This window comes from Lucilia cuprina, chromosome 6 (genome assembly GCF_022045245.1).
Source record: "Lucilia cuprina isolate Lc7/37 chromosome 6, ASM2204524v1, whole genome shotgun sequence".
Taxonomy (NCBI): Eukaryota; Metazoa; Arthropoda; class Insecta; order Diptera; family Calliphoridae; genus Lucilia; species Lucilia cuprina.
This window is the reverse complement of record NC_060954.1, coordinates 48945561-48957969: the sequence shown is the minus strand read 5'-3', so window position 1 is coordinate 48957969 and position 12409 is coordinate 48945561. Positions and strand designations below refer to the sequence as shown.

The 12409-nt window shown below is 31.9% G+C and overlaps 1 protein-coding gene across 2 annotated transcripts; it reads right to left on the bottom strand.

Moving 5' to 3' along the window:
* Positions 1–851: 851 nt before the first annotated feature.
* LOC111679473 (calcium release-activated calcium channel protein 1) lies at positions 852–9663 on the bottom strand. 2 transcript variants are annotated; one of them, XM_023441048.2, is made up of 3 exons: positions 8673–9660; positions 8415–8561; positions 852–1576 (listed from the first exon to the last, which is right to left on the bottom strand). In XM_023441048.2, exons 1-3 carry the CDS (start codon positions 9585–9587, stop codon positions 1034–1036), a joined length of 1605 nt encoding a protein of 534 aa, XP_023296816.2. In that variant the 5' UTR covers positions 9588–9660; the 3' UTR covers positions 852–1033. The 2 variants fall into 2 exon arrangements, with proteins under 2 accessions (XP_023296816.2, XP_046810804.1); XM_046954848.1 differs by having other exon boundaries at positions 8415–9663.
* Between the last annotated feature and the right edge of the window lie 2746 nt (positions 9664–12409).

The following is a 12409-nucleotide window of genomic DNA, read 5'->3' as shown; positions in this document are numbered from 1 at the left end:
CCTTTAGCTGGCAACCCTGGTAAATTAAATTTTCAGAAAGCCTAGATTGTCCCCTAACCATAGCACCCTATTTTAGTCAAATCGGTCTAGTAGTTCCCGAGATATAACAGTTTTAAACAATCCCGCATTTTTGTCGATTTATGACACTTGGCAACCCTGTATCGACATGCGATCAGCGCCATCTATTGAGCGACATGTTTTTCTGTTTGCAAAACAAATTTTGGTCGACCAATAGATGGCGCTATTATTAGGCCGAAAAGGGGCATTGCTAACATCGAAAAATACAAATTTCTTTAGCGGCATTGCCAGATCAAAATTTGCTAATTAATTGAATTTGTAACGTATTTTCTGTGATTTAAATTGTAGTTTAATGGATTTTAGTGCTAAGTAAAGGATTTTAAACAGATTTTGGCGATTTTTTTAAAGGGAATTAAAGGAAATTATCTATTTAAAAGGGTTTAGTTATATAAAGTTGGACTTTTATGTATTTTTGGGGGGTTTAAAGGGTAAGTACAATATTAACTTAAAATGAGTTTTTTTATGTAATTACAAAAAAGAAATCAGTCTTTTACAACTCACCTAGTAGTGGAATTTTTTAAATTTATTAATTTTCATATTTAATCGTTTTTAAATTTTGTATTTATTTCGAAATTTTATTTGTATTTTACTTTAGTATAAAATATATTTTGACAATATCACAATTGTACAGTAATTATGTTTTTTGTTTTTTTTTTTAATTTTAAAAATTTAGTTATTTTAACTTTTAATTATAATTACTTAATTATTTATATGTCTTTTTCTTATAAAAGTTATTATTTTTTATTTTTTGTTTTAAACAAATATTATTGTGTTTTTGTTTAAGCATAGAAAATTACATCTTAAATAAATTATAAAATAATTTAACCTAAAAAAAAATATTAATTATTTAGCTGAAATACTAAACAATAAGTATAATTAAAAAAATACAAATTCTCTAATTGGAAATCAACAAGAAAAACAGAACAACAAATAAAACAAATCAAAAAAAGTTAATTTAAACAATATCACCACTGGCACCATAATTCAAGCCATTACGATGACCACCCTGATGATGATGATCTATATGATGATCCTGTTCCATTTGTTCCTTTAAGATTTCCAATTCTCGTATGCCCGACACGGTTACCTCATACTTGTGGGTCATCAGTGAGCGATAGAAGTGTATGGCAAAAGCCAGGAATATTATTAAAACCGGTATAAGTACAATACATGCTGACCATGCCGCAGGTTGACTCAAATCATAGAATTTCACCCAACACAAGATGGCAATTTCGAGCAGAAACAATATGAGCCCCAGTAATGTTGAGAAGGCCCACGCAGTTTCTATATACCAGTGCAGACGTTCGTGTGGTGATTCATGTACCAAAGAGATGCTGTGCAAATTACATACAGTCTCTATATTCGGCAGTATACAGGTACTGATCATCAAAGCCAACATATGAACAGCTACCAAGAGTGTGGTACAGATGGCAAAGGCAACCAACATGCCGGCTGGTACTTGGGTATCATTGTTTAATTGGACTTCTACCATGGCCACCTGAAAGTGACATCACACCATGATTGTCGAAAGAAAAGAAAAATGTAAATTAAAAAAAGACATTAACTGAGATGAATGAAAAAAGGTATCAATTTATATTTTTAAATGATCTCTTAAATATATTATATTTGACATTTTTAATTTAGTTATAAATGTATTCGTTTTTAAGTATTTTATTCTTGCAATTCTTTAAAAAACTATTTTGTTTTGGCAATTGTTGGAGGTTTTTTTCAACAAATTATTCTGCAGAGAATTTCAGCTTTCTCGTTTTAATGAAAATTTTCATTCACAATACATCAAGGAACATTATTCAAAACGATTTAGCTTAAATAACACTATATCTAAGATTTTTTTAATAATTCTCTAGTCTATAGTCTAGTCTATAGTCTAGTCTATGGTCTAGTCTATAGTCTAATCTATAGTCTAATCTATAGTCTAGTATATAGTCTAGTCTATAGTCTAGTCTATAGTCTAGTCTATAGTCTAGTCTATAGTCTAGTCTATAGTCTAGTCTATAGTCTAGTCTATAGTCTAGTCTATAGTCTAGTCTATAGTCTAGTCTATAGTCTAGTCTATAGTCTAGTCTATAGTCTAGTCTATAGTCTAGTTTATAGTCTAGTCTATAGTCTAGTATATAATCTAGTATATAGTCTAATATATAGTCTTGTCTATAGTATAACCTTTAGTTAGGATATAGTCTTATTGTATCGTTTTCAGTCTATTCTATAGTCTGGTATATAACCTAGTCTGTAGTCTGAGCTCAGCCCAATCAACAGTCTAGACTATCTGTGGTCTAGGCTATAGTCTAGTCTATAGTTTAGTATATAACATAGTCTATAGTTTAGTCTATAGTCTAGGCTATAATATAGTCTATGTTATAATATAGTAGATATAATAATGGTCGACCATGACCGAAAATTGAAATTTCAAAAAAAAATTTCTTTTTACATTAAAATTTTTTGGCAATTTTTTTTTTGTCTATAAATAACAAAAAAGAAAATCAATTTTTCTTAAATTACAATATTGATGTAAATCGTGTTGTAAAAGAAAATTTTCTCTCACCTTAACCTTGAACAATTACTATGTACAAGAAATCTATAGAGTACTTTAATGATCATTAATTCATTGTATTGCATTTAGTCCGTCATTCAGTCATTTATTCATTCATTTATTTATTACATGTTTTACATGAAATCACTTAAAATTGTATTGACATTTTTTTAAGTTTTTTTTTTTGACATTATCTTAAGCCGATATTTTTAGCATTAAATTTTACATTAGCATTGTTGCGCTCGTTGTTGTTCTTTGTGTTTGCCAGTGTGTAAATTATTTTATTTTTCATCAATTCGTAATAAAATTCATATACAATTTATCGTTTTATAATATAAAATTTATATGTGAAAATTATAATTTTGGGATTTTTATTTGCATTTGCTTTTCATTATTTCGTTAAAATGCTTTTGTTTTTGTCAAAAATTTACATTTAGTATACAATTCGTCAATTTCCTCGTGATTAAAATCGTTTTTTTTTGCATTTCTTCAGTATTTCTGATTTCCTGTGTCGTTTTTCTTAAATATTTTATTTGTTTTTTTCTGTTTTTTATTTTTTATTCAATAACATTGTACTTGTTGTTAAAAATTGTTTTTGTGATTTTGCATTTAATTAACCCAGCAAATATTTCAGACGACAGGTACTATACGTTGTATAGTAGGAGCAACAAAATTGTACAATTTTCAATACAAAAACTTTAAAAATTTTAAAATTTGAAAAAAATTTTCCTGGAATCCTTATTTTTCGATGGAATAAGCAGGGCCTAGAAAGTCTAATCTGCTAACAGTGAAGAGCTTGAAATAATTTAAAGATATGATGGTCATACAAAACTATAAATTATTCCAATTAAATCTGGAATTAACTTGACTTTACTTCAACAATTTTTCGCTGGGCTGGTTATTTTTTAAAAAGTCACAGAGATATTAATTTTTACAATAGCTTGTTAATCATTTAATGAACTTTATGTATAAAATACAACAAACCGAAAAATATGTTATATTTGTACTAGTAGATATATTTGTAGGTGTAACATTAAAAGGTTCATTATTATAAATATTTACTCAACCATTTCGAAATTTGTTAATCGATTTTACTGAATTTACGCTTCTACGATTAAATATTTAACTATGAGCCAATCTTTAGATGAACGTTTAGCGATAAAAGCTCGAGGTCCACACCACGCGTTCTACGCTTTCTCGCATTATACGCGTTTGTCAAAAAAATAGAATCAAGTTTGAGGTCCACACCTCAGTTACAAGTACAAAAGCGCAGAATGCCTTAACTCGTACAATGCTTAAAGCCGTGATACACGGTTGTCAGTTCTTACAACGTTGTCAGTAAAATGTTCAGAAAATGTCTAACAAATGTCTGAACTTACAATTTTTCTTTTGCAACGTTGTGAGAAAAAGCCATACAAAATTTGTATGTAGACAGTATTATTAAACATTTTCTGCACATTTTACTGCCAACGTTGTAAGATCTAACAACCGTGTATACATAGCATTAAAGTACTACTTAAGCCGGAGGTCCAAACTATGCGTCTTCGCGTCAAAGCATTCGCGTTACATGCTACGAGTAAATTTTTTGTTTTATTTCAAAGAAACTTTGCGTTTTTCTACATTTTTTATGTATTTTTTCATCATTAAACTCATTTTAATTTATTTAAATTGATAAATACGCATTAAACAAAGAATATAAAATGTCAAAATCAGCTGACATCTTCGTGCGCCACTTGTAACGCTTATAAAAGTAGAAAGTAGATCTACTTTAAGCATTCTACGCGTCAAGGCATTCTACGCTTTTGTGGTTTTAACTTTCAGCATATAAATACATTGATTCTACTTTTTTGACAGAATCATAGAATGCGAGAAAGCGTAGAACGCGTGGTGTGGACCTCAAGCTTTACTACTTTTATATAAACGTCACCAGCTGCGCACGATCATGTCAGCTGATTTTAACATTTTATATTCTTTATTTAATTTAACGAAAAAGTATTTAATGATACAAAACAAGTAAGAAATTTTGGTTGGACAAGGCCTACCATATAATACCCTGCACACGTTACAAAAATAATATATGATTTAGTTTTTATAATTAAACATTTAAGTTGAATTGTACATTGCCTCAGATATACTTAAGTCATTTATTGTTGAATAAAACTATGGACATTTAAGTCAAATTTTGAATGGGGCTTTTTATAGGGGCTATTGTTCGAATGAGGCTTTAAATTTAGAGTTCATGAGGGTCATTAAGGCTATTATAAAACTGGGTTTTGCAGCTTTTTGTCGAGATATGAGTATATTAAAAGCCCTAGGTTAGGCTAGGTGAAATAATAAACCCATATTAACCATTTTCTATAGGCTTCGTCTACGGTACCATAGAAGATCAAGTGCCAAATTTCATTGAATTATCTCCAAAATTGCGATCTGTATTTTGATTACAAGGTTTACAAGCCCTATTTGAGGGTTCAGTTTTATGCGGACTATCTAAATCGACTCAGAAAATGATTCTAAGCCGATTGGTATACTTTAAGGTGGTTATAGGAACAATATTATTGTGGTTACAGACATTAGCATAAACCCAATTTACCCTCCAAATTTAAGTGGTGTTTCCGTTAAGTTTTCGTTAATTATCAAATTACACTTAAGCTACGTATACACGTTTGTCAGATATTCCAACGTTGACAGATCTGGCAATGTGATAACTATGCACTGTCAATGTCAAAAATAGTTAGCAAAAGGTTGGTTGTCAGTTCAGACAATTTTAAAAAAGCCTTACAATTTCATTGTTACACAATTGTCAGACAATAAATTTAACTGCCAACACATATTGTCACTTCACGCAGGTGACAGATTGTTGTATAGCAAAAGTTGTCATATCTTATTTTAAGTGCATATATTTAATGCACCGTGTTGCCAATAGAAAAAGCATTTATCTGACAATGATTCGCAAATCTGACAATAAAAATTGTCAGATAATAATATAGCAATTTAATGTTAATGTTAAATTGTAATCAAATTTTTATTGTCAAATTTTAATTAAAGCAACACAATTTAACGAATATATCAAAAGAATATGACTGATCATGATTTGATTATAATTAAAGTGATTTTTGCACGGTATAAAAGTTCCATTTAAACAAATGGGCGGATGAAATTTTGTGGGCGTGACATCTAACATATAAACTTAATGTTTAATGTCAGTTATCTAAAGTAGATATATCATAAAGATCTAAGATTTTTTTTCCAGCACTTAGGGACCAGCAGTCGCGCAATGCATTGTACTGTAACTAGGCAAATAGGTAGTAGGATGGAGAATAGAGGGAGAAGTGTTTTGTTTAATACCTTTTCACATCTACAGTGGCGGGAAATACTTCTGCAGGAAGATTGAAGAATGATTTTTCCTGTAATGTTTTGTGCGGTCAACTGGACAATCGACCACAAATTGGTGTGTTCTTGATGATAGTCGTGTGCTGCCGAAAAATATACAGGTTTAGGGAAACAAGTTCCTAATTTCAAAGCTACGATAAGACAGTGAAATACACCTACGATGCGACGGTGCTCTAGTATATCAATAGAGTTGGATACCTTACTGTCACCGTTTAGCACCTTCGCTCTCTTTTACATGGTCGATAGCTTCAAAATAGATTTAGAAACTCCCAAGAAGATCCGATGGAGTGAAGTATGTCTAATACCGTTTCAAAAAAAAAAAAAAAAAAAACCTTCAATGCTTCTTTCGACTCTTGAAAAATATGTTTATTCCATCGGATATCGCACTGTATTTTTATGCCAGGGCATCGAAGTTTCCGATTCCTTAATATTTACACCCCCGATAAATATAGATGGACCAACATTATATGCAATGCGTTTATGTGTTTAAAACAACATTAAAAAGATTGAGCGTTAAAATCTACTCTATTAACACGACCTTATTTAAAGATTTGTATCAAGTCGTGATTGAACGATTCGCCTATAACTAAATGAATACGAATGACGAATATTGCTGTCATCGGTAAAGGAGTAGATAGAATTGGAAGTTTGACATAGACGACCACTAGAATAATCTTTAACTCGTTTGATGAGATCCCATCTATAACAACTTGTATATGAGATTTTGTAAAATCATGGACCGACATTAATGAAACCAATAGACTTTAAGTCACTGAAGGTACAAAAGTTGTACCAATTTTTACCAAATTTTCTTTCAAAGTGTGTACAATGCAGAGCAGATTGATAGATAGATTTCAAAATTTTGATTGGCATAATACTCCCCCCCTCCATTAGGTTTTAACGATCATGTTTTCTTCATGCATAATATTGTTTATGATAGGCGTGGCACCGTCTTTATAAAGTAAGAACTTACTACCATATTAAAAAATGATTATTAAAGTTAGTGAACTTTAAAACCCTATTGGAATAGCTAATACTTGTGTGGAACTGCCAATCAGGATCAGAACTCGGCCTTAAGCAAAGCTCAAATGAGAGTGCTGAAAATAAACCTTACAAAAACTTCCCTTTTCACAAGCTTACCCTAATGACTGACAGTTGTAAATCTTGGCCGAAAATTTGAATTGAAATCATTATAATCAAGAAATATCGTTGCTGGGCGTTATGGCTACTACGTCTTCTAAGGCTCTGGAAGCATTAAAAAGTATTTATGATATTCTCAGTGGACTCATAGGACTATGGAAACAACGATACAATTGAGCGAGCCAAATCGGATAAATAAAGATTATGTAGAGAGGACAGTGCAAATTTGGAAGACTTTCTTAGTTATTTGCTATTAGATATAATTATCTTGGGATCGATATTATTTCATATACATATAACAACCATCAGGAATATAAATTGGAAAATTTGAAAAAAAAAATACTGAACCCAAAAAAACTGACTTTCTGAGAATATTAGATAATAGTACCATTAAGAGCTGCAGGAGTTAACATCTTGGGATCGATGTTATTTCATATACATATAACAACCATCAGGAATATAAATTGGAAAATTTGAAAAAAATACTGAACCCAGAAAACTGAGTTTCTGAGAATATTGGATAATAGTACCATTAAGAGCTGCAGGAGATAACAGCCCTTATCCGAATAACTCGGGTAATTTCGGTACATAGAAACAGCTGTCTCGGAAATGTGTTGTTTAATAGATTTATGGCCATATGTGTATTTCTTTGGAACTGATATAGAAAACATATAATCTCAATAACTTCAAAAAAATCTTATACAATTTGCAGACTCCTGTTTTTAAAATTTCGTAAATATACGAAATTTAGTATTGAATTCAGTGGGAGGTGACACGCCTACTACTGCAAGTCCGCTAATTATTTCTCAAGAGGTTATATGGCTGAAGGTAAAAAATTGAGGATTCTAGCTTTAACATTTTCTCCGATATACGTAGTTGAGTAAGTTATTCATATGAAAAGTGCCACGCCCACTATTGCTCTTTTGCAAGTTTTCGTCTTAAAAATTCATATATAAAGTAAACTTTGAGGTTACTTTCACTATTTCCTTTATATGGGAGGAACTTGCCTCTTATAGACTTCGTACAAATCCACAAATAAACACACATTAATTTATATATAAATTGTATATAGATAAAGATACAGATTCGGATTATAAACATCACCGAAATGCTCAAAACTTTATATATACTTTCACATCTTTTTCATTGTGTATCTTTTAGAAAAACTATGCCAAAAATTTAAATATAGCACTTTACACTCGACACACATTATAAACTGAATTATCACTTAAAAAAAAAGAAATAAATTAGTACTTACCATAGCAAAACCAGACAATAGGGCTGATGTCTTACTGGAGGCTTTCAGTTTGGCACGACTTAACTGTAGTTTACGCCACGACAAGTAGCTGGGCGAATGTAAATCCTCACCGGACTGTGACATACTGCTGCTGTTCTGACGACGAGGCTGGAAACGAGAAAATTGTGTAAATGAACGTAAAGTATTAAAGGGATTCGGAGGCGGTATTGGCGGAAGCTGTGTGTTAAGCAAAGAAGCAGAAGGCGGCGGTGTGCCTACCAAACTAGATAATGGTGCTGTTATCGAAGATAAAGTGGGAGCAGCCGTATAACGTTTTGAGTTCAAATAACGTGAACTGCCGAAATTCTTTTGTGACAATAACCCAGAATTTTGTTGAGGATTATTGAAACGTAAGGGACGACAAGAATCACAAAGTTTAAATTCGTGTGAATGATACGAAGTGTTAGAGGGTGGTGGTGGCGGCTGCTGTTGATGATGTTGCAAATGACTGAGATTCAATTGATGTTGCTGTTGATTATTATCCAAGAAATTCAATAGCGATGCTTGTGACAGCGGAGGTGTCGATAGAGAACGGGAATATTGTTGTTGCTGTTGATTATTTTTTTGTACTGGATTTACTGTTCTAGAAGGAGACAACGATTGTCTCGATGATGCTGGCAAAATTGAGGCTGTTAGTGTCGATGTTGAACCTGTTCTAGCTGTTAAGGGCACTGTTGCGTCGTCACTAATTATAGGTTCTTCTTCGGTTGTGTGTTCATCCTCCGTAGATGATGGTGCCGCAAGACAATCGAGTACATTCTGATTTAAGAGTAGACTATTTTCGGTGAGATTTATTTGCGATGATGAATACCTTAGATTTGCAAACATTTTGCCACCAACATTAATATTTCGATTTAATGGTAACGAAACTGATGCTGACGATGTTGTGGACGACGACGAAAACGCTGATGTTTTTATAAAATCTTCTGCTTGATGATAGAACTGTTGCGATGGTTGTTCATGTTCTGTGTGTTGCTGCTGTTGGTTTTGATTTATGTGATGATGATGATGATTCTTTTCTCCTCGTCGTGGTCTACGTGGTTCCCTCAGTGGTGGTGGCAAGGGTGCTGGTACTGTTGCTTTTTGTTGCAATTGGCTTTGGTTAATTTGTTGTTGTAGATTTATAGGCAACATTGCGTTTTTATTAAAATTATTTGAATTTCTTTTGTAAAAATGTTTATTATTATTTATATATTAGTTCTTACAAAAACGAACACACACACACACTCTCACTGCAATCTATTAATGAGTATGTTGAAATCTTATAAGTTGTTTTTTCTTTAATTCTTTCAACAAACAGTAGAAGAAAAAAGGCCTTTTCATTTTTAGTTGTTGTTTGAGAAAAAATTCTCATAGAAACAGTGTTGGTTACAAAAATAGTTCAATTTAATTTTGATAGGTCAGATTTGATCTTGATTATATTATCCCTCTTCCTCTTTCTCTGTTACATATTTCATGAAGTGTTAACGAAACATTGATTGGCTTCTAAGAACAAGTTCACCGATCGTGTTCTGTGAATAGTTCCACGAGGTACGATGCCGCAGACATTAAATATATAAACAAGTAAGAAATTATAGTCGGGCGGGGCCGACCATATAATACCCTACACCTGTTGCAAAAAGTAATATGTGATTTAGTTTTCATAATAAAATATTTAAGTTTAATTGTACCTTGCCTCAGATAAGCCATTTATTGTGGAATAATGGACCGATCTTAACCATTTCCAATAATGATTCTGAGCCGATTGGTATACTTAAAGGTGAGGATAGGACCAATATTATTGTGCGTTACAAACATCAGCACAAACCTAATATACCCTCCCCACCAAAGTGGTGTTTATATGAATTGAACGTGACTTCTTTTCCAAAAACCAATATCATTCAGAATATGATATGTTCATAAATATCATGATATTGTACAAGTTCTTTTCAAAGAATGCGTGATGTTTTGCTTTACTTTCTATAATTGAATAAAGTGCAGCTTGAACATACCGGTTGCTTACCGGAGCTTATGGTGAATGTTCTCTATAGATTTCAATGTGTGACAGATGATTCGTGCGCTCAAGAAGTGATGATTTTGACACTGAAAAAAGACGGGAATTTGAGACATTACTTCATAAAGATTGAAGTCAAACTCTTTGGGAGTTAATCAATCTTTTGCGAGCAATATGATTCTTTCAAAGGTATGAGAATAACAATAACAAGAAAAACAATTTTTGCACCGAATCATTACTTGCGATAAAAATGGATCCATTACGATAATCCAAAGTTTAAGAGATCGTATATAAACTCCAGCCAACCTAGCGAATCGACATCAAAGTCAAATATCCATGGAAATAAAGTAATGCTCTGTAAAATTGGTGGGTCAAAAAGGGTACTATCTATTATGAGCTGTTGAAATTTGGCCAGACAATCAAGAGGAACATGTGCCAAATATATGTGATTCGTTTGAGACAACTATTGATTAGAAAAAGTCCAGAATATGTGGATATTTCATCATGCCAATGATCGACTTGTTCAATGATATTTAGAATAAAATAGTGAAGGATGTTTTACTTTAACTGACTTCAGATCTTTTGTATCTATCGATCGTTGAAGTACACTCTCTATTTAATAAGCTTAACTTCGAAACAGGCTATTCGATAGAGAAATCTGCAGTTTTGTCAGAATAATCCGGTTATTCAAAAGTTGTTGATTTCAAAAAGAAGAAAAATTTTATAGGAAATATGATATGAAATATCGGAATATTTCTCGATGTTTCGACATATATATAAATAAACTGCGCAATAAAACCTTGTTGTTTTGATCCATGTTTTAGCGCAACATAAAACGATTTTTAGAGTACCAGTGTTCGCCCAAACCCATCATCATCCCCCATTGCCACATCTTCCAGATGAAGTAGTAGTGTTGGTGGCTGTGGTGTTTCTTGTAAAAGATAGAGAAGTCCTTGTAAAGGATATCCTTGTATTCTTTTTCGTACATGAAATACATCAGGCTCCAGACAACGTATTCGAATTTCTCAGCTTCGTAAACAAGTTTTAAGGAAAGATTTCGTAGAAGGAAAGTAAGGTGAAGCTATGGAAATCATCACGGTGGATGATAACAAGATTCTTTTCTTGTCAAGAGAAATAATTTTTTATACTTCAACTATGTTTATGCCCATAACTGTTTATCGAAAGAAACCAACGGGCTTCAGGGTGCATGTATGAGTATGCATCTTTGTATGTAAATTTGTATATTACTTTTCGGTTTTTAATAAATTAATTTGATTTCATTATATATATTTTTTTTGTAGAACTTATGGTCGTCTTGAGGTTTTGACGCTATATATTTTTTATACAAAATACTAAAAAAATATGGAAATATATTGATATTGTTATTCCGTATGTAACAAACATAACGAAATATTACGTATTGACCCATTTATATGTGAAGGGTCCTCAATAGATTCCAAGAAGTTTGTCTATAGAAACATAGAGGAAGAGTTAAAGGAGTGACATTTTCGGCAAATATTTTCTATTGATAAGGTTTAATTGGAATTGAAAACAGACGTATATCGTTTCCATATAAGTGGATCTACGGTATACAGCTTAAATGATCAAAACTTTAAATCGCCCAGAAGTTATGGTCAAGTATATTTTGACCCTTGTTGACAATATAAGATCACCTTATGACTTAGAAACATACTTTTCTTTATAACACAAAGAGATTTAAAAGTTCTATATATTTCTAATAAATTTAGGTCCCTTACAGACCTTAGAGAGTGAAGGAGATAGAGGAGTAAAATTATCCTTATATATTTTCTATTGATAAGGTTTACTTGGCATTGAAAACGGGCAAATGTCGTGGACCTATTATCATTATAAGATAAAAAGCTCCCAGAAGATATTGTCGAATATATTTTGATCCCAGCCCCTGTATAAGGGGTATATTTTTACCAAACTTGCATCCATAAAG

Bases quoted from the DNA above. Each gene is read 5' to 3' on its own strand.
- LOC111679473 (XM_046954848.1), bottom strand. From the start codon at position 9,587: ATGTTGCCTATAAATCTACAACAACAAATTAACCAAAGCCAATTGCAA. The intron at 1,577-8,414 runs GTAAGTACTAAT...TGTCACTTTCAG, and splicing joins TATTGTCTGGTTTTGCTATG to GTGGCCATGGTAGAAGTCCA.